Genomic DNA, 23112 nt, shown 5'->3' on the forward strand with positions numbered 1-23112 from the left:
ATTTGGTTCCGGGTAGTGTTACACGCTTAACTGTCCGTGCTGCTGCCAGATATTTCTTTGTTTATAACATTTGGGGAATTCAAATAACATTACATTTTGCTAGTGGAACATAATTCATGACATGCATCTGTATAACCAAATGCATTCGTTCATATTCGTATGGTTATCCCAATGAGCATATGTCTTTAAAGAACGTTGTACATCAAGCTAATGTTAACATTTGCAAACGTATGTCGTCAGATTTGAGACCTGACAGCAAGGAACAATAAAATGTGTCCAGCACAATAGAAACTCCCTGCCTGCTGACAGGTCGAGGAGGCACGCTCATCAAACGTCGGAGCTTGTAACAGAATTTGTAGGACCGGGCGAATTTATTTATGTTGGTGACGTCAAATATTAACAATTGTTCCCGGGATAGAAATGTTTCAATTGAATGCGTGAAGAGTAGCCTATGTGTGGTGCTTGTGATTAGAGACTTTCCTTGGACACAAACATTCCTAGAACAGAACGAAGCCAGATGTTCACCACATATGCGATACGGGGTCATTAAAGATAATTAATTCAGAACATAAGGCAACTGTAACAACCTCTAGCGTATTACGGTTCAAAATCATGGTCGAAACTACGGAGCACACGACAGTGCCCGAGGTTTCTAACATTTCGAAGCCATTTTACCATGCTGCCTTCTGCCTGCACGAAATCCCCGCGACCCGGCCCCTCAAAATGGCGAACGTCGGGAACGCCTCACTTGCTGTGGAGGTGGGAGAGGCGCATGTCTGTAGACTAGGTGAAGACCAGCTTTGAACTTGTGGCTTTAAAGATACGAGGTTGCAAAATTATGCCGCCACTTGGAAAGAAAATCGGCCGCAGACAAAGTAAAAAGAGATAGCCTACTAAGTCGAAACTCTGAGATAGTCTATTAAGTAAAAAAATGTTAGATAGCCTATTAAATCGAGATGTTGAGATGAAAAGTGCAAAGTGGCCTAGCATATCTCAATTTTGATTTAGGCATAATATTATTTTTATTAAATTATTAAATTTCGACTTATGTCATGATTTTGACTTTGTTCAAGTTTGACTTTGTTGCTTTTTCCCCCAAGTGGTGGAAACCAACTCCCCTATTAAATATTACTAAATATATTATTCTGCTAAAGAAAAGTATAAGAAGTATTAAAACATGAGAAGTATAGTCAAAGACTTAAATTAGGATATCTATCCTAAATAGTTTCAATGTGTTACCCAGGCTATTTGCCCAGACCAATAGAGCTAGGCTTTTTTATTTTTTAGCCTGCTTTACAAAATTGTGATTAACTTTTCATCACAAACACACATAAAGCAGTTCACTCATTGTATTTTTTTTATTGTTATTGTTATCATTAATTAACATTATTCTACAAAGGTAGGATACCACTGATAACTGGAATTATTTCAATTTGTCGAAACAAAGGAATTGGGTTTATCTTTTGTAACAAATACACAAATTTCCGAGGTATGCAAATTAATGTCTCACTCCTCCAGGGCCAGTAAAGCCCTTAATGTTAAAGATTTGTAGTTCAGTCTTTATCAAAATGTCATGCTCATCATGGGGGAACACAATAGGCCTATTTGGGGGCAGCCGAAGCCACTCACAAAATATGTAACTTTGGCACTCATTTGAGTATGCAGTCACTCAGTCACACATACATACGGTTAGACTTCCCTGACATTAACAGGCACACAAAGCAAGGGTTAAGTATAAGCAACTTAATATAGCTACACAATAACAATAGGCTGTCTCTTTTCAAATCCAAGAGAAGATTAAATCTTTAAAAATGACTGGCCCTTCATACTCTGAAACATTGCTTTCAACTTCTCAGCCCAACATTTGTGTTTTAAAAAAGATTTCAAAATAACTTCTCATTTTAAAATGAGATTGGATTTCTAGAACACCTTTGTCAATGTTGGATCGCACACAACATGTTAATATCACAATAAATAGGATTTGTATCTCCCAAAATGTGGCTGTCATATCATTATCATTTGCTTCTACCGAAACATATTGGAAACTACAGTGTAGTTTAGCCTTATTTAGCCCATATGTGAAATCTTGCACATATTTATTCTTAAATAAGGTTGGGAGTCCTAAAAATCAAGAAGCTACAGAGAGATAAATCAATTTGTAACATACTGTGGATTTTCCTAAAAAGCACATTTCTCTGACGCCATAACAAAGCTGTCAGGTCAAATGAGATTCAACTCTCTTGAAACAGACACAGGAATACACACAGACACACAAACACAGATGCACGCACAGGACACATACACACCATGACATCTTAAGTCAGCACGATGACATTGTCAATACTGTCTTTGACATCTTCACATGCTGTCTTGTCTTTTCAATATAACTGCATCTGAATTTTTAAAAAGTCAACAATACAAATGTTTAAATTCCACCAAAACTAAATATTTAGAATGTAGGGAACGCCAATGAAATTAAAGACAAATAAACAAAAATAGATAAGAAAGAGTTATGGTAATAATGAGCTAGAATCCAAAGGTCATCAACATAAATAAACAGCATTTATAATCCAAGTTTGTCAGGATTCTGTCAAAACAGTGATAAAACATAACACTCCTAAGACAATTTTATGTGGAAAGACAAGGGAAAAAAATAAGTGTTGTCTTAACTCTTCAGATAACATTGTTAAAAGCAGTTCCGTGTGAACTGGGAAGTTTCTGCCATCTGATGACAAAAGATAGATGAATGAAAAAAAAGTTTGCAGAGTCAGATTTACAGAAAAATGTGAGATCACACTTGTTTCTCTCCCAGCCATGTAAACAACATAGAAAGGGTGTCTTTAGAATTGAAGTTCAAAATCACAGGACCACAATAAAGAAGCTTTGCAGAATTTGTTTGGTTCATCACCCTCTTTTATAGACTCGTGGAAAGGCAAATACATACCCTTTACCATGACACATCATAAATTGTGACATTGCAAACAAATAGAGGGCATAACATGAAGTATACGGACGTACACAAATACAGAGACCTCAGAGTAGCCCTTGGAGTAAAAGAGTCCATCAGACAGGCACACACACTCACACATACCCACACATACACACGCACACGTTGCCCTTCCCCCGCACATAGTTCTCATGTTGTTGAGGACATGCCGGCCTTGTGCCCCAGCACCTGACCAGAGCAGGCATATCAGATGTGACCGGCCACAGGCTCCTTAGGGCCTCTCCAGCTCGCCGTTGCATCTGAAAAAGCCCACTGCACCCTCTCTTTCCCCCCTGCGCAACCAATGAAAATGCACACCAAGCTATAAGCCCTGAAACAAGTCACTACACTACAGAAAGCACACCCGCCGTATGTGTTCATCCTGTTATCTCTGCTATTTGTCTCTGGGCCTCTGTTACTTAATGTATGTCTAGACAAGGGTACTCTAAATTTCCATCCCGGGCACTTGGGCCTACTTCTGAATAATCCAATGAGAGCTGGTATTTCCATGCTACCATAATAACAAAGCAGGGATATAGACCCTTTCAACAATAAAAACAAAAACAATGCTTGAACGTTCTATTTGGGCCCCAATCTACTTCCTCTGCATTAAGATAACATATGGAATGTTACAAAGGAAGTCTTGTGGGGCCAACTATGATGCTGATAATGGAACTCTCTTGAAAGGGTCTATATGGAATCACATATTGAACACTACCAAAGCACTGGCAAAAACTGTGCTAGACATTGTCAGGAAAAGGGTAGCTCAAGTCCTATTAAAAAAAATTTTACCAAGTAATTTTGTATAAAACAAACTCAGTTAGAGCTGTGATGAAAAATGCCTTATAGGTACATTTATGCCATTATTCAGTTACATGCCAGGAATGGACTGACTAATTATTCAAGTGTTTACGGTCTCTTTCCCATCTATGGAACGTAAACACACCAGCACCATATCAAAGGGCCTTTGCTATTGATCAAAATTTGTAGTTTTTTTTTTTTTTTCATCTTTGTACGTCATCTCATTGCAAGCCAATTATGAATCGTTTCATCTGGCAGAGGATTCCATAAAGACTATGAATCACTCTCTCATTCAGATTCAGAGCATCATCTGGAACGAAGCACAACTTCAGATTAAACTGCAAGTTCCTGCGCTGCCAAACAACAATGTCAAGCTTATTTACTCAAAACACCACTGGGTTCCACAAATAACACAATGGATATCTCCAAATATGGATGATTATTTCCGCTTCCTTTAACAAGACCGTTGTTTTTCTCAAACCTGGGTGCTTCATTGCAACCCTTTTCATAACTCCTATCAAATATGTATGTGAGTAAGGATGTTTCATAGTAGTTTCATATGCTTATTATACATAGGCTACATGGAGAAAATCTATGGCCTCTGAGTCATAATTATCTCATATTTAATCTCCCAAACATGGATACAGAGGAACGTTGGGACAAGGAATCTCTTTTCTTCCCCATTCATCATTTTTCAAGGAGAGACACTCTGACTGTCTCCGTCACTTTTATCCAACAGGTTAGCTCAGCGCTCTTTTACTTCACTTTTATCCGAGTAAGCCTTTCCCTCTCTCTGTCATGCTATCCTCACTTGAGTCGAGCATAATATTCAGACCACCCTTTCTTTGTTTTGAAAAAGTATACATTCTGAAATCAATCCTCTTTCTCTTTTCTGCCTCTCTCTTTCTCTCTCTCTCTCTCTGTCTCTCTGTGCCTTTGTCTCACACGGTGACTTCGTTTTTGCTCCCTGTTCTGAGTGACTGGCCTGCGTTTCCCCCGCCACCCACCACAGGGATGTAGTGGAGTTGTTCGATGGTGTTCTGGCGCTTGGTGGCGAAGGCCATCCGCCTGGCATTGTGGCCCAAAGTCCCCCCTCCACCTCCACTAGAGCCGTGTCCACTCTCGGCCCAGCCCATGGTTCCCCCCGTGGGGTGGCTGCGCTCCATATCGCGGCCAGACGACGGGTGGGAGTTCATCTTGATCATGTGGTGGCGGTCCATGGACGGCGTGACGCACACGTTTTGCTGCGACTGGGCCTTCTGGTGGCTGGTGAGACGCGGCAAGGTCGGCGGCATGCCGAAATCCGTCGGCATCCTGACCCGCTCGTCCAACCGGTCGGGCGACACCAGGAGCCGCTCGTGAGACCGGCGCAGTGTGCTGCCGGTGGAGCTCTTGCTGGTGGTCATGGCTTTGTAGTATTGGTGCTGCTGGTTCTTGGACAGGCGGGAGAGCGTGTTGCCCTCCCCCAGCATCAGCAGCTGGTCCTGGGACATGACCCGGCGGGGGGTGGGACAGAGGCTCCATACCAGGGTGGTACGCTGATTGGGAAGGGGGCAGAGGGTACGGGTTGGGTGTGGCCGGTAGGTGGATGCGAGAGCGGGAGGAGTGCAGGGGGAGAGTGCCCCGGGCTCCGAGGGTGTAGTCGCCACCCCAGTGTAGATGATGCTGAGAGGAGTGAAAGGATGGGGGCATATTGTTGGGCCGCCTTTTAGAGGTACTGTAGCCCATAGTACTGTAGTCTTCCAGGTCTTTCTCTGAGGTGGGAGAGATAAAAGCAAATAGTGTAAAACAGATGATCAGCAAAATCATTTATTATATGACAGTAAGAAAAGCAAAACAAAGCATTCCCATAATTATTTCAGTTCTGATGAATTAATGGATTTTTGAAAACCTGACATGGATCTGACATGATTTTAATGATTTACACTTTTTTCCGCAGTTTAGAGTTTAATAACAAACCTTTACAAGAACATTAAATAACTGCACTCATACTACAGTTCAAATATCAAAGAGAATAAATCTTTGCTTGAAAATGTTTTATTCTTTTAATATATCATAGAAGCAAAAGGAAGCTCCTCAATGTGATCTGCTTTCTTGTCAGTCCTCATGAAACTCACAAACACGGAGCTCAATTTTTTCTGTGTTGTGGCCAGAAATAAATCCACAAAATCAAGTTAGCCTTGGAAATATTATCAGATATCCATGTACCTACTCTTTATATTATCTTGCCCGTATATTAGTGAGATAAATATCTGTTAGTGTAGAAGAGGAATTAAAGGAGAAATCCTGCGATTTTTCACATAGATCTCTGTTTCTCGAGGTTCAAGTTTTTCATACCGACAGTACTGGGTGACCTCGAGAAACACTGAATTTCTTCTTTAAGGAGGCACCACTTAAATATCAGAGGACTTGGGCTGCTAATAAAAAACAAGAAATTGAAAAGCAAGAAATTGCTTTCACTCTACTAAAGGGTATTATTAACAACAATAATAAAGTAAACAAACAAAGAACATACATATCTGGATTAGCTTATCAGCCAAATTGTTATTTCATACATCAGTATCGATATTGGCCCAGAATTTCACAATAAGGTGCATCCCTAAAACCTCACATAGGTCAACCCCATCTTAATTTCAGTGGAGACGGATCAACAGTTTAACCTCATAGAATTAATATCACTTATTAACTCAGTCCTAACACCAACTTTTTAACCTTTCTTCACACTGATTAACTCTCACTCTGATCACAGAACTAACACACCACACCACAGTGGTCAACATCACATGACATGTTCCTTTATGATGCATGGGTTAAGCACACACAAACCTCAAAACCCACATTACTAAAAAAAAAACCTTTATCTTTAGAACAACCACTGCAGACATGAGAAACACTCATGAGAAATACATTCACACACACACACACACACACACACACACACTTTCTCTCTCTGTCTCTCTCACACACACACACACACACAGAGATCCAAATACACACATGCATAATTACATGCATCACACTTCTCCCTCGCTCATTCAGAAGTTCAGTGTATGTGTGAAATCTCTCTCTCACACACACACACACACACACACACACCCTTCACTTTCCCCCCCAGGCCCCCCCTCCTCCTCCCCGCAGTCTCATAGTCTCACCCAGCCTCTTGAGGGAGCAGTAGCGACTGATATCCGGTCTCATGGCCACATCGTAGGACGGGGGCAGCTGGGCCAGGTTGTGGAAGGAGTGTGAGAGCGAGGAGGGCGGCCGGCCCATGCTGCCGTGCTTGCTGGACAGCAGCGTGCCCGTCGGGGCCAGCTGGACGTTGTTCATGCGGGGAGCGCGCTCTGGAGAAACGAGGCAAGTGGAAGAAGAAGAGTAAGAAGAATAAACATGATGAAACTTTTACAAACAAAAATAAATAAATAAAATAAATAAATAGAAACACTTCTCATTTGTTCAAATACAGCAGGAGTCAATGGTGTCAAAAACATTAACATAGGGTAGGGGGAGAAAAACTGCTTGTTTGGGTTCAAAAAAGCTGTGCCATCATCGCATGCATGAATGACAACAGCTGGACACCATTTTGCACAAGGCCATGTTGGGTTGGTGTAATGAACACCCTCCCTTGACACAGTTGGACTGTGCAAGAGCGGTGAACATTACCCCGTCAGTTTGTAGACAGTCATGGAAGTCCCATGAACCGTCTCCTGGGGAACACCTGGGCTGTCGAGAACACAGTGTGTGATTGTTCAGGAAGTCACATGGCCTTTCTCTTTTTGTCGTCAAAAAGGAAGAATGAAAATCAAGCCAATCACCCATCAGTGATGTTAAAAATGTCAAACTCGTACCAATCACCATCGGTTGCTGATCATGCAGGACTGCATAATGAGGAATGGTAATCCATGCTATGCTACAGGTGCCCACTTGTTTTCATAGTAAGGGCACTACTAGGAGAGAGTGCTCCATATGGGTGAGGATGAGACACAGCATACACAGGTGACCTGTTTTCAGGAGGGGCCTAGTCTTAAGCAGGAGTGTTCACGTGCACACACACACACACACACACACACACACACACATACATACATACATACACACACAGACTCCAGTGATAGAGGCATTCCACAGACCGGTATTTGAGCACAGTGAAAGCAGAGCCCAACTCCAGGTGGACTTACACAGACCCAGTTATAGAGCACATGGGCAAAAAATAAAACAGACAGGAGCCAGAAAGACAGCGAAGGACAGAGGGAAGAGAGAGAGAGAGGAGGAAGTGAAAGATAGAAAGACAGATCAGGAAAGAGGATAGAAAAGAGATAGAAGGATAGAGGACAGAAAGGTAGAGAGGAGGATAGAATGATAGATGAAGAGAAAGGAGGAAGGATGAGTGAAAGAGAGACAGAATAGGACAGAAAGGTATAGAGACGAGGAAGAGAAGGCTAGAGAAGACAGATAAAGAGAGAGAAAGACAGAGTCTGGCAAGGCAGCTTTGAAAAGGACAAGTGCAAAGGGACGAGCAGATAATCTAATGCTTGCGGGGGCAGACCTGCACACACATAGCTGATATAAGAACGGCTGCCGACACAGACACACACACATGATCACATATACACAGAAAACGCACACTCACTGCCTGTACCGGTTGGCTTACCAATAGTAGCCGTATGTTTGGGGCTGGACCCAGACAGGCCGCCCAAATTGTGTTGGACGTTTCCAACTGCAAGAGAGCAGAGGCAACACTGAGGGAAGCGTTGCGGGCGTGCGGCTGTTTTTATTCTGTTGTTGTTGTTTTTTCATCATGCTGCTCGCCTGCCTTCTCTCATCGCCATGTCAGTACAGATGGGCAGCGCGACATGACACCCTGTCGTCCCAGTGTGCCTAAACAAGCTCAACCTTTTACCTACGTATCCCTGCCCCTATGCTCTCCACCTCTGCCTTGGAGCAGTGAGATTTCTGTTCATAAGCTCTATTTCTTTTGCACCTCCACCAGTGTATCCCCACTCAGGAGTTTCATAAAGCTAGATTAATACAGTATGTCTGGAGATGACTATAACGTAGACTTTTTGTCTTAATGTTCGTAAGAAGCAGTTAGATGTCTACTTAAGCAAATTAAATGTCATGGTACAAATCAACAAAATGTGTTGACTTGAGTGACTCTGACATAAAAATGCAAAAAGGATTATGTTAAGATATGTTGTGTATTTGAGGGCAAATTGTCTATACCTATGAGGAGTATACATTCCTAGTAGTAATAAATAGTATTTGAAGAGGTCATGTGTATGGATTATTTGAACAAAATCAGGTATATTTGCTGATACTAATAACAGTGAATGCATGATTCTGCTTCCATGAGTTTGACGTTTCACTGTTTAAAATGTTAATGCCATAAATTAACTTTAATGTAATTACACAAGTTTCATTAAAAGTTTAATCACAGAGTTTCAAAGTAGTACTGCAAAGTTAAACATTTATTTTTTATGAATATTTTTTATGGTTCGTTCAACACAAAGTGCTCTCCTCCAATTTCAAGTATCCAAAAAAAAAATAGCCTATAGCACATGCATTAATCCAACTGAAAGTGCTATTCTGAAATATAGGATGACATTTTTTCCTTTCTGACTTACAAGCATTAATCTTACTTAACTACCTATTAATTCAGATATATCTACTGATAATAGGCTAATACATTAGTACACTAATTATTTACCTCCTCACCCTGGCCACCTGTTATACCTCAAAAAGGTCTTACAACCATGTTGTTACAAAATCCGAAATCCAACGCTATCCATATCCATGTGCCCATCCTACCCACGCCCGTTGTTCACAGTGGCAGCAAGTGAAACATTTGGATGGAAGTGGGACTATCAAACCTGATGCAATACAGTACTTCACAGGCCTTGCATGTATCATCGTGATATCACCTTTCATATGAAACTCAAATGAGTTTAATTAATTCATAACACAAACATAATGCCTGGTTTTATCCTCAACTGAATTATGGGTACTTTCATAATTAAAGTAAAAGCTTCACATTATCCGCATACATGCCTGTGTACTTCCTCAAAAAATGTTATTCTGTTGGATAACTGTATGTCATTATTAATGGCTAACAGTAAAGACAAGCAAAAATGCCATGTGTTGCAACAAAACAAATTACATTACATAAGTTATTTTTTATCCTCAAATTGACATTTCATTTGAAAACTAAACCACTTCAACACATCATATTAACCCATTTAACAAATTAACAAATTAAAATAATTTTAGTGTAGGCAGAGAACTGAACTACACTAGGGTATTCTGTAATATGTTATTTGGATGTCAAAGATAGCACAGAATTATCATAATTTTATGGCAATACAACTCTCTGCAGTCTCCCTGGACAAAACTAATCTAAAATATTTGTGAACAAAAAAATCTACAGCAAATAATTCACCGATCAAGCTACATCTTACAAAATGTCCTGAATGATTAATGATATACCCGTATGCTTTCAACCCCTTGAATTAAATAAGTTGAATTAAAGCTGAAAGTCTACACTTCAAACACATTTTTGATGTGCACATTTTTCAAACACATATGTTTCGTTTCAGACCCACTCTGATGGTGTACAGAGGTAAAATTACAAAATAGGTGTCACTGTCCAAATATTTATGGACCTAACTGTATGTTACAAAAGAAGTCTGACAACAACGGAAGTGTTTTGTAAGCAATGTGAACTAACTAACAGGATAAGCCTACATAAGCTAGCTAGGTTTAGTGACATTACTGCCATCATTCATCTGTCCTAAAGGTTATGGTTAATTATTAAACACGCTGTATTATATATGCACAAAGTAGCTCACTTAATAACATCTAAAATACTGCATGGCTGTCCAGAGAGCATGTGTCAACATAGATAGATCAGTTGAAAGGGAAGTAATTCAGTCTGCTGTAATGAAATGTAATGAAAAATACTTCCCGTTTTCTTAGCTTGTGCTTAGTCTGAGCCACCAAGAGAGACCAGAACTGCAGCCAAGTAATGTGATCTATATGATTAAGGTCTCTGTTTTTATTTTTTGTTATTTTTATGTCATCAGGGGAGTCTGTGCCCCAGTGACCTCCCTCTAGGAGTAGCCAACGTCGCCACTGCCAACGACTCGAGGCCCGCTGGCTAATCCTGTACTCCCTCTGCCTGAATCAGCAAACTCCAGCTCATATCCCCAACCCCTCACCAAATACAAGCATATCCTGCCTCCTTCCCTTACCACATCCTCCTCCCTCCCAGTCTCTTCCCCTCCCTGCTCTCCCTTCCTCTCTCCCATCCTCCCTCTCTCTCTCCCTCCCACCCCTTCCCCTTGAGAGTAGATACTCACGGCGGTTGTCCTTGCTTGGCAGCACAGGTGTGTAGAGCTTCTTGGGCGGGCGTCCGAGCTTGCCCTCGCCGCTGGTGGCCGTGGTGAGGATGGTGCTGTTGTTCCGCTCCCCCTGCTGGACAGGACTGGACTGATGCCGCAGGATGTCCACCAGAGCCCTGAGGAGAGGCAAGAGGAGAGAAGAGGAAAGGACGGTCAAGAAAATTAGGGCAGACAAGGGTACATGTGGGAGGAAGAGTGAGATAAAGATGGAGAGAGAGAGAGGGAGGGAGGAGAGAGAGAGAGAGAGAGAGGTAGAGTGAAAGGTGAGAGAAAGAAGGAAAGAGATGCTATAAATATGAAAAGGAGATGCGGAGAGGGAAGGAAGGTCAGTAAGGATTTTTTTTGTTTTTGTTTTTGGTTCAGTTTAGTTTGTTGAAATATGACAACAAAGGTCAACTTGAGTGTTGGGTGTCCTCTGGCTAAAAATGTTTTTCAGTGAATTCACAAAAAGAGATCAGACTAAGATAACCACGAGAGAATCTAAAAATAATACAAATTACATCAATCAGTCAAAACAATCAAATTTTCTAAACAAATGCAATGTACTGTATGGTAATCTGTATCTGTCTATGGTAAAAAAGCAACCATTTGTCACAAGCCATTTGCAGAGTTTCCATACATAGATTAAGCCTAGTCCTAGACTAAAAGCTTTTAGCTTTTCATTGACATTTTCTTGAAGTCTAGGACTACACTTACTCCATAGGGGAAAGTCGCCCTTGTCGGCTCGATAATGTTTTAAGCCCCCACCGTCGACTTCAAGGCAGCGCTGCGACTGTGGACTTCAAGGCACCTAACCCTAACCTTAACCCTAACCCTAGTGCCTTCCATGCAGCGCTGCCTGGAAGACGACGTTGGGGGCTTAAAACACCAAGAGACCCCTTGTGGTGTGATTTGGGGCGACCCACCTGGGCATGTTGATCTCCCTGTTATGTGGCCGGCGGGACATCTTGTGGAACACCACCTTCATGCCCACAGCAGCGGCCAGTGTGAAGGACAGCACGCCACCGATCACGTACGCCGTGTTGCTCTGCGTCCGCACGGGGTCAAAGGTCGGGCCAGGCCCCCAGCCGGGGGGCGGCGTGGTGGAGACATGCGTGTTGGCCCAGTCGGGCGTGTTGTAGTTGGTGCAGGAGTCCTGGTCGAGGCGGTTGCGCGAGTGCTCGCAGCAGAAGCGGTAGTGGCAGGTGCCGCAGCAGTAGATGAACGTGCCCTTGGAGCAGTTGAAGGTCAGGTCGTACTGGCCCATGACGTCGTAGTAGCCACGGCACACGTCCATGTTGACCAGCTTCTCCGGCGGCGCCACCTGGGCCGCCCCGAGCGGTGGCTTCATGGCGTCCGTCAGGTTGCGGGGCATGATCTGCGGAAGCGGCTTGGGCAGGATCTCAGCGCCCTTGGGCTCCATAGCCATGGCCGCCGCCTCCTTGGCCCAACCGGGGGGTCCGGCGGGGGCAGGGGACTGGGAGGGGCTTGCTGCCAAGGCCCCGGAGCAGAACCAGCATGGGGCTCCCGTTGGCTGCCAGGCGACGCTCTGAGGGCAGAGTCACGGTCGCCGTGGCAACGCAGAGCATCAGAGCATACAGCAGAGGCAGAACTGCTGCCATGGCTGAAGAAAGGGTTGGCCTCATCGTCCACAGGGGAAACAAACAACTCTTAAAATGCAGAGGCCTTTGAAAAAACAACCCTTTAGTTTTACAAACACAGCAGCAATGCAAGGAGGAATGTCCTTTGAGGCAGTTTATCTTCTTAAAACAAAAACTGCATGTCAGTATGACAATATAAAGCCTTTAAAGACAATATCTCTCCTTGAAGTTAATTATGCATACATTAGTATGCAAGCTCTTTAGTATGTGAGTTCTAAGCTGTTTTATATTCAAGCAAAAAAGCATGTAATATGGCATAGAACTGTCAGTCACATCTTAGTGTAAACATGTTGCTCCCATTCTTAATGAAAATCTCTGATAGTTAGCAGTTAGCAATGTAAACACGGAGAATATTTAGTCACAGGCTGAATCTCTTACAGAAAATGTGTACTAGCGAACACTTAATTGATACACGAAATAGAAATCCAAATTGGCACAGGATATAATGGCCTAGACTGTTGAAACATTGAACAATAGCATTCACTGTAAACAACAATTTACTGAAGGGTTCGATGGATTGGTAGAGGTGGTCAGAGTTATCTACTGCGTAAACAGGTACTCTCTACATGCATTCAACTCAGACGTCTTTTGAGGTGGACAGCGCTGTCCTTGTAAACAAAACAAATATGCAACCACTGTAAACGTTTAAAATGATCAATACTGAAGACGAGAGATAGGCAACACTGTTAAAGGTGTTTTTGTTCAGAGCCTGCACCCTGGCCCAGAAAAAGATTCACTGTCTAGGAAAAATGTTGGCTGTAAACATTTTTCTCAGAATTGTAAACTTTTAGAATTGTAGTCTGCAAGTAGTCACTACATAAGCAGGTCAAATGTAACTATACTGGCACCTCAGTTCCTCAACAACAATCATCTGACCTATACACTTTTCTGTCAGGGAAGTGTCAAAATAGAAATGAATCGACTTTTGACACCATTTCATAGCTCTTCTCTGAGATGTAAACATTTCACTGACAGCTGTGAGGGCTGCTGTCATCTTGTAAACAAATCTTGAAAGAGTGTTTATGCTCGTCCTAATATTTGGCAGTGTTGATTATCATCAACAAACAAATGTCTGCCAGAGTGTGACTAGTTCCAATAAATCCAACAGCATGCAAGGAGTCACAATCGCCAAAGAACTAAATAACTCACACACCTAGGTTAGAGGATATAAGGTGTGGTAGGAAAAGGTTCTCTTAATAGAACAAATACGTCAGTGATACACACAATATGACGCCTAGGTGGGCAGTCAAGTTCAAAGCTGTGAGTTCAATTCAAAACAGTTCAAAGGGCAGCACAAAACTTGTCACAAAGGCTTAGAGGAAGCTATATGAGTCAGCGTAAGAGAGAGCTGCAGGATTTAGAGCGACTCTGGAGGCATATGGGGAAAGGTGGTGGGGAGCTTGAAAAGTTCTAAATATCTATGTGTGTGTGGCCCCCTTACACAAGTGTCTCTGTTCTGGACTCAGCTCTGCCCAGCAGAACAAGACGAAGGTGGGCTTGGGCCCGTCTCTGGCAGGACTGCACGGTTCTGTCCACAAAAAACCCATGAACTGGCTGAGATTCATTCGTCACCGTGGGGATATATATTACAAGCAACACAAACCAGTCCAATCCTTTTTTTTGTTCTTCTTTTTTTCACTTTCAGTACAAACTTCAACTTGGGCTCCCAAAGTACTAAACCGGACGTGTGTCCGCACCCACACCACTGAGGTAGAGGAACAATCTTTCACAGCCCTCAAGTTCCCCTAAACAATATGCTCCATCAACTTTTTTTTTTTTAAATGTTGCTGTTTTAAATGGAAAACATACGCATCTTAAATCAGCATTTTAACAGGAATCCCTGAACACATAAATGCACCAGGCAATGGTATTTCATGTGTACTCACAGGTTAAAAAAAGCAGTCTATCTAAGCCTTATAAAAGTTCACATATTATGGCTTTCATCTGTCCAATTGCACACAGACCAAAAAAAGGTGGGCTGGATGCTTCTGGAAGGCTTTTTTGTTCACAAGCAAATGGCACCTAAATGAGGACAGGACGTTCTCTGAGGGGGAGGGGAGGGAAGCACGTTGACCAGAGGACTCACAGACCAAAGACACGATATTTAAACAGCCATTAGCAGCAGGTCACTCTTGGTCACATGATGCCTGTCAATCTGTCAATCAATGCCGAGGCTCTTTTTCCCGTTCGCATTCACCTCATTTGCAGCCTAGACCCAGTTAATGCATCACCACCGCCACACAGGGTCCCTATAGCATAAAGCACTTTAAACTCTAATGCACTAGTCTCTCAAAACTAACTACCATCTTCTTTGAGCAGCAATCAAATAAAAGCGTTACAAAAAATGTAAACTTTATGACTTGTCTTTTGTTTTTGTTTTTTAAAATGGCACGGCAAAGCTGTGACTTAATGAAAATCTCATTAGGTCATCATCACAAAAAAAAATCTTAAGAAAGCTGAATAGCATTGAAAGGGCGCTCAAATAAAAAGAGTCTTTTGTTCTGAAGCTAATATTTTAAGGAGAAATCTGTATCAACACTAAAAAAAAATCTTCCCATATAGGTTAAATTGTACTAAAAATGACTTTCTGGGTCAGTCTGATAGTCTCTCCTTCTCTTTTTTTCGTTGTCTGTAATTTTTTTCCTGTTTGGCACAAATTTCACACTTGGTCAGGAGACATAAAGCAAAAGATCTCCACTCAAAACAAAAAAAACTAGCAAGCAAAGAGTTGAGTGTCAGACTCAACTCAACTCAACAGTCAGTGCAGTCAGTGAACTCTGGTTCAGAGAGGGTCTAGCAGGGCTGAGCTTTGCCTCATGTCCCTCAATGAAGCCTCTTCTCCGGGGACCAGGTCCTCCCCATCCCCCCACAGCCCTGCCTCCACTGGAGCCGTCTCTCTCTTCCTCTTCCTCTCTCTCTCTCTCTCTCCACCACCAGCAGAGCTCAGAGCCAAGCCTCCAGCCTCACCAGCCTCCGATTCTCACTGCAGGGAGTAGAGAGAGAGGGAGAAAGAGGGGGAGAAAGAGAGAGAGGGGGAGAAAGAGGGAACAGGGGGGGAGGGTCAATTGATCTGCAAATGACCTTTTCCACAATCTGTCACATGTGCCCTGCACATACCTTGGTGAGACACATCCAGAGCTGATGGGTCTATAAGCTCTCTCACACATATACACACACACACACACACACTGGTTTTATGGGTTAATGGGTGCGTTGTAGAGTAGTAGCTTTCTGATTATAGTCCGATAATGGAGCTAAATGAAAGGAATTAAGTGGTGACAAGCGTTCACCTTTGCAGTAAAGGTTCTGCAGATGACTTAAATAGAAATGTAATGTAATGTTAAAAGCCTTTAAATCAATCTTTTATAAGTTAATTAACATTTTAATTAAAATTTAAATCACATTTCCCTCTATGTACACTCTTCTACTCTCTGGATCAGTGAGATGCAGGGACCTTTGGGTTTTGTCAGTGAAGCAACTTGTGCTCCTCTTAAATGAAGGAACTGATCATGTTGCATTAACACGTCTGGATGCATTACAGAAGTGTTATACTCTGGGAGGACAGTGAGGGAGAGATGGAGAAAGAGAGAGAGAGAGATGGATAAAGAGAGAAAGAGGAAGGGGAGAGAGAGAGAGAGAGAGAGAAAGACGCACTCCAGGCCTACTGATCAGAGGAAGCCAAAGAGGAAGCCACAGATGTGAGAGGATGGGGGGTTGCCATACCGCCAAGTCTCCTGTAGAGAGTGTGTATGTGTGTGTGTATGTGTGGCGTGTGTGTGTGTGTGTGTGTGTGTGTGTGTGTGTGTGTGTGTGTGTGTGTTTGCGTGTGCGTGTATATGTGTGGAATGTATTTGTGTGTGTATATGTGTGGCATGTGTGTGGCATGTGTGTGTGTGTGTATGTGTGGCGTGTGTGTGTGTGTGTGTATATGTGTGGGGTGTGTGTGTGTGGGTGTATGTGTACTGGGGGTAGAGGGGGGGCATTAAACAGCAGATCACGGCTAAGCCCCCAGGGATAACTCTGAGAAGAAACAGACTGAAGCTGAACGGCGAGCTGCGCCGACCGAAACAGACTGAGGCAAATTCCAAACAGAGGAAACAAACTCAGGCTATCGCCGAGCAGCTGAGGGACAGACGACCGGGGCCAGCCCGGATCCACGGAAACAGACTGAGGGGGCTGACGCCTGGCACACTCTGCCCCAGTTTAAAGCAACACCAAAGAGTTTTTTCTACCTTAAAATAATGTTTCCAAAATCGTTTCAGTGGTTCATCAACTCGTAACAGGGTGAACGGCACTTTTGCATTCGCTTCGCGGCCCTCTATCGGCTATAACCGCACTATGTAAGTTTGCCAGATCGGGTAGCGGATCTGTAGTTCGATGAAATGACACATAAGAAACTACAAATGTGACTTGCATCTGATGTCGCAATACATCGTACTTTCATAAAATCATGCAACATATTCTACCTTGTCTGTGGACATTGTTATTTCCAAAACCAGTGCTGGATAAACAAATAGTGCGTGCGACAGAGGAAAAGTTCTTTGGTGTTGCTTTAAGCCTGCTCTGGCCGTTCCAGGCAAGTTTTCACAGGATGAATGAAATTCCGAGATTGCAAGGCGAACAAGGCCTCCTGCGACCACCCATGAGATGACGAGAGAAGAAACTGGACATTGGGGTGAAATTGAAACTGATTTAGTGTCCCCCTGGTAGAAAGGGCATCTTAAACGTTCTGCAAAGCAGAAATGTTGTTTGTGTCCAACAGAACGTATTGACATTTTCAGTGAATCAATGAAAAAACAAACAGTTCTCCGGAGTATGGAAGACTCAAAATTAAGAGCTATACCTGGAGGAGAGGGTTTCACTGTACCATAATGCACTATAAAAATGGATTGATTTCTGCTTTCTAGTGATTTTAGGTCCAGTTTAGGCAAAGTCCTTTTAGGCAAGTCCCTCCACTCGGTGGCCATATAACAACGAGTTTTTTTGGCACTCGTCGGGCATCCTATTCGGCAGAAATGCGCGTGCGCAAGGCTTCACGACACCAATCTTGCTCCAGCGGCGAGTTCACAGCACATGATTGGCAAGATGTCTTCACAACACACCATATGATTAGCTCAATGTATTCACCTCACACCACATGATTGGCTCAATGTATTCACATGTCGACGTTTTGCCAAAGAAGGGGTGGGATATGTGTAGACAACGGCCATTTTGGCGTTACAAACTAACCCCATGCATTTTTATGGATGATTTTTGGAGTGCTGTGTCTCCTCATTAGAAAGTCTCTGGTAGACTAGAGATCTTAGGTATGATGGTCACTGCTTGCCCTCAGCCTCAATGATTTCTGACCACTTTGCTGAATTTGTTTCAACCTACCATATTTGGGTCTCAGCAGCACCCATGGGGGACCCATGTTGAAATCTGACCTGGGATCATTGCCCATTCCACCACAGCTCTCTCTCCCACTGGCTTACTGTCAGGGGTGTAGTGGTTGAATAAGAGGTGGGTAAACTATTAATTCTGTGATCACGGTAAGGTGGACTGCGTTATTCGGTATCTGATTTTTAGAAAAGGCATTCAGAACATGTTTGATGATGGTAGAGGTTATTGTCCAATGTTTAATACAAAATACAAGTGTATTAAATGGTTCCTAGTGTTGATGAGTGTACATATTGTGATTGTGGATAATGCAGTGTGATTTTTAAATGTTAAAAGATGCAATTGGTGAATAAACTCTTTTGAGAGGTGGATAAACTGTATTTCTGAAATTTCAGAGGTGGGTAAACTGTGTTTACTTGCGTTTAGCCTCCACTACATCCTTGATTAATGTCTCTCTCCACTAGACCTCTGAAGTTCGCCTACGAAAAGGAACCAAAGCTGCCATCTTTGCCCATATAAGGAGATCCGGGTGTTAATTGAAGCTAACTACCTATGGCAAGTTGCATTGTAAGTTAGATAAAGTCAAGATCAAAGTTTGCCATCTTGACGTACCACAGATCAGTACCCACTCGAAGGCAGAGGACAAAACTGTGTAGAGCAAAACGTCTGCATTTCCGAATTCTTCATCCCTGTGAGAGTTTAACAGGTGCGATAATTCAAAATCCCCATGTTATTTTCCCATAGGAAGATACCGGATCTCCTTATTTGGGCAAAGATGGTAGCAAACTTCAGAGGTCTATTAGCATAAAGGCAAAAGCACAAAAAATAAAAAAGAATATTTATTTTAAGCTATGGCCAAGTCTTCGCTTAAAAATGAGTTAAGCTTGCTCTGCCTTTGCACTGGAAGCCTGGATGGGAGCTTGGCACAACGTAGTAACATCTTTTAAACACTGTTAAGAGTACACATCCCTAGTGTGATTTGAAACTCTGAAAGACCTTTTTCTTGGAATTTTGTCCTTTTTGTGTGTTTTCGATGTTCTTGATTGGAGCCATCCTTCTGGTGGCATATCGTTTTCAGGAGGACAGATAGAAAACACCTGTTGTTCCTACTGCCTCCAGATTAATCACTATGTAGTTTTGTGATCCAGGACTTCCAGCAAATAAATAAATAAATAAATAAATAAATATGTAAAACGTACAGCTTTTACAATACACCGTTAGTTAGCCCTTATCAGTGCAAACTATGCTGTTGGTGATGTTCACTAGGTACAAAAAGTATGTTGACTAAAAGTTCTCTGACTAAAAGTTCTCTTTTAGTCAACATACTTTTTAGTCAACATACTTTTTCCTTTCTTCCCTTGGTTCACTAATTTTACACAGAACTTTTTACAGCTGTTGAAAGACAGTTACTTCATTCAAGTTTTTTCTTTTTTTTATATTCCATTATTTCACTGAATTTCTACACTCTGGCTTTTGCATTTGCCAACCAAAGGTAAATTATGAAGCCTTTTGTATTTTCTGAAAACTGATCCTTTCAGTGGAGACTCATGATCCAGAAGCTCGTTGCTCGAGGAGTGGTGAGCCAACCAACCAACCAACTCCCTCCAATGCCCGGAAGGCCTATCAGATCAGCAGACATAAGGGTGTGAAGTGGCGTGCTCCTCACCTTCCTCTGCCTCATCATCATCAGCCTTCTAATCAGCCTAATCATCCTCATCATCATCTGGACGCGTGTGAGGCGGAGTGTACTGAGCAGCTGCCGATGCCCCCGCTTCCACAGCGGTCAGGCACACACACACACACACACACACACACACACGGTTGCACACATGGACACACACACGGTTGCACACATGGCCGCACATTCACGGTTGCACACATGGACACACACACGGTTGCACACATGGACACAGACACACACACACACACACACACACACACACACACGCACATACACAGACATGGTTGCACAAATGGGCCCACACAGACACACACACGGTTGTTCCCATGAGCGCACACACAAGGGTGCACACATAAACACATACAACAGTAGACACTATGACAGACACACACACACACACACACACACACACACACACGCCCACAAATAAATCACAGAAACACACAAGGGCCTTGGAGCCACAGAAGCCCCTCTGTGAAATATCTCTCTTTCTCCTCCACACACACAACCACACTCTCCCTCCCTCTCTCTATCCGTGTGTGGGCAGAGTGGCAGTCTCAGAATAGCACTGCTGCATTGAAAGAGAGAGGGAGTGAGAGGAAGATGGAGAGAGAGAGTATAGCTTCTCTTCATTCTATTTGTCCATCCATTTGGCATCTTCACTCTTCTTTGCTGTGTTTTGACTATCAAAACAATCATTTAGCCCAGTGCCCTGCCCTCCACCCCAGGAGTAAGGATATATGGTTCTGACTTGTCCAGTCAGCGAATGTAACAAAGACCCAAATTAGCAACTCTGAGCATGCAACATGTTCAGCAGCATGTACAATCAGAAGTGCAATCCTGAGGTCCACATCAAATATACCGAGCAAAGGAACCTCCTGAATCTGTCTCAAATTGCACGGCAAGATTTGTGTTTTAAGTTCATAGGCGGATGGCAGCTGTGTCTGGCATACCAAAGAACTTCATCTGACAGCGTTTCTATTCATCATGAGTGAGATCTCGGTTACAAAAAGGCCCAGTGTATTCTGGCGCATCCAGAATGACCCCTGCGCCATCCTAAAATACGGTCCCATCAGATCTCACACCTCATGCGGGACCGCGGGAGGATGCTCAGATTAGCATTCAGCCTGCGCCGCTCTAACGCACTGTGCTAACAAGTGCAGTACGGCGGCTCACATCTTTGCGCAACAGCAGCAGCAGCAGCAGCAAGCAGAAGCATGCGCTTGGAACCCGTCAGCCTTACACCGCGAATCGGTAGATGCTGATTGGGGGTGGGGAAGCGGAATGAGAAAGACAAACAAAATGGGAGACCACAGTTCAGGATGTGCATGGAGAGTGGCAAGGGAGTCTGACACCTGTGTGCGGGTGGTGCGTCTCACTCTCCCCGTCTTTGTGCTGCAGCTGTAGCCTACTGCAAACACGAAGGCGCATCTTACCTGCGTGGCGCTGGTTGTACTCAGACGGGCAGTTTGATGAAGAGCCTTTGGAAACGGTAGTCACCATGTTGCCTGATGTTGCGTTCATCAACAAGCCTGCAGCAGCAGCCTCGACGGAGGCTGGTGTTAAGTCACAAATAGGAGGAAAAAAAGTGTTGGTGAAAATAGATGAAAACTGTGAATGTAAACAGCAGAAGGAAATTCAGCAACTGTCGTGGCTCACAAAAGCATTGGCTTTTAATACACCCAAACAAAGCATCACCCTCATCATGGAAAAGCACACTCACTGGTATCATTGAACATGAGCCAATAATTGGCATTAACATCCAAATATCCAAACGAAGTCACTGAAAAATCTTAGGCAATTATGGCTTCTTCCCAACCCTTTGAAAAATCTGCCTTTTCCCAGTGTGAGAAAATAGCTGGATTTTTAAATTGCGCGTTATTGTCGAGGAAGACAAAGGCTGCTTCACATTTAGGCTAAATTGTCTGTCGCTAGATCATCTGACTGAGTAATGGTACAGGGGGAAACAGCAGAGCTACTTTTCAATACATTTCCTTCTGTTAATTCAAAGTAATCTTTCCATTAGTCGACACAGTGATCCAAAAAACATGTGATACATACGCTGAATGAGAGATGCCAATTCACTCACAGATGAGAATCTCCTTAGAACCCAAACTGCTGCACACAGATATTTTCCTTATCGATGCCAATACCGATCCGCGCGCTCCCTCTGTGCTAATAGAGACACATCCGCGCGGAGACGCGAGTAGAACCACTTCAGCAAAGGTCCGCTTCGTTTACATTCATTGGCTTAACACCATGGGTGCTTGCGCACGCTTCCATTTGTTAAGTCCAAATGTAAGAAATTATCAACCAATCGCCGACGCTTTTTATTGCCAAGAGCAGATTTCCATCTTGTGGTGTCATTGGTTTACACCAGAGACCAGCTGCTCAACACCCATGCGTGCGCGCACACACCCCCAAATGTGCAGTAGGCTATAAAATGAATTATGATTTTGAAAGCGACATTGTACGGTAAGCTTTGGCGCAGCATGGTACTGCTAAGGCGCTGGTGTCAGTTTTCACCTCCAGACATCTGTTCCCTGTCATGAAAAGCAACACTTGCCCCTGTTGAAGATGGTGCTTCTAGTTTCCATGGTTACCGTGTCATCCTACATCATCTGATTGTGTGTATGAGCTTAATCAATTTGGAAACTGCCGACAAGGATAAATGAATGATCATGTATAATTGATTCTTGTGGGTAATGAATAGTTTAGCTTTGTTATTGCCCTTTACGACTTGCTTGGTTATAATAAAGGGTTCTACTACAAGCGCATCTGTATGCGTTTTACGTGGGTATGGCACTGCAAGAGAACTCTCTCCTCATCTAGCCGTCTGCCAAGAGACGTTGAGTGTCATCGGCGTTGCTGTGCGGACCATCACGGCGGTGAACTCAAGTCCTCGTGCACCACACACATACACACATGCACACACACACTCCTGCGATGACTCAAAGCGACCTCATACACACACACACACACACACACCGCCATCAGTGCTACTCACATCATATTAGTCATCAGATCTGGCAGTGATGACAGCATGACATCAAGCACTTTGAGCGGCAATAAAACACCCTTTCTTACAAGATGCATTTTTCTTGAAATGTAAAGAACATAGTCTGTAAATTGTTAGGGGTTGCTGTTTCTCTAGTCCCCCCACACACACACACCAAAAAAGCGCATAGGAAAATCTTTAATATCCTAGTTACTTGACTTACTGCCTTTAAC

The 23112-nt window shown here is 43.2% G+C and overlaps 1 protein-coding gene across 1 annotated transcript; it reads right to left on the reverse strand.

The window, feature by feature from the left end:
• Positions 1 to 1339: 1339 nt before the first annotated feature.
• Positions 1340 to 22394, reverse strand: shisa7b (shisa family member 7). The gene is given in 9 exon segments (XM_048229075.1): positions 1340 to 5287; positions 5289 to 5541; positions 6940 to 7128; positions 8436 to 8501; positions 11140 to 11297; positions 12087 to 12619; positions 12621 to 15804; positions 21318 to 21437; positions 21943 to 22394. Coding segments are annotated over 7 exon segments (1944 nt in total). The 5' UTR covers positions 12807 to 15804; positions 21318 to 21437; positions 21943 to 22394; the 3' UTR covers positions 1340 to 4728.
• Positions 22395 to 23112: the final 718 nt, after the last annotated feature.

The sequence above is a fragment of the Alosa alosa genome, chromosome 20 (genome assembly GCF_017589495.1).
Source record: "Alosa alosa isolate M-15738 ecotype Scorff River chromosome 20, AALO_Geno_1.1, whole genome shotgun sequence".
Lineage (NCBI taxonomy): Eukaryota > Metazoa > Chordata > Actinopteri > Clupeiformes > Clupeidae > Alosa > Alosa alosa.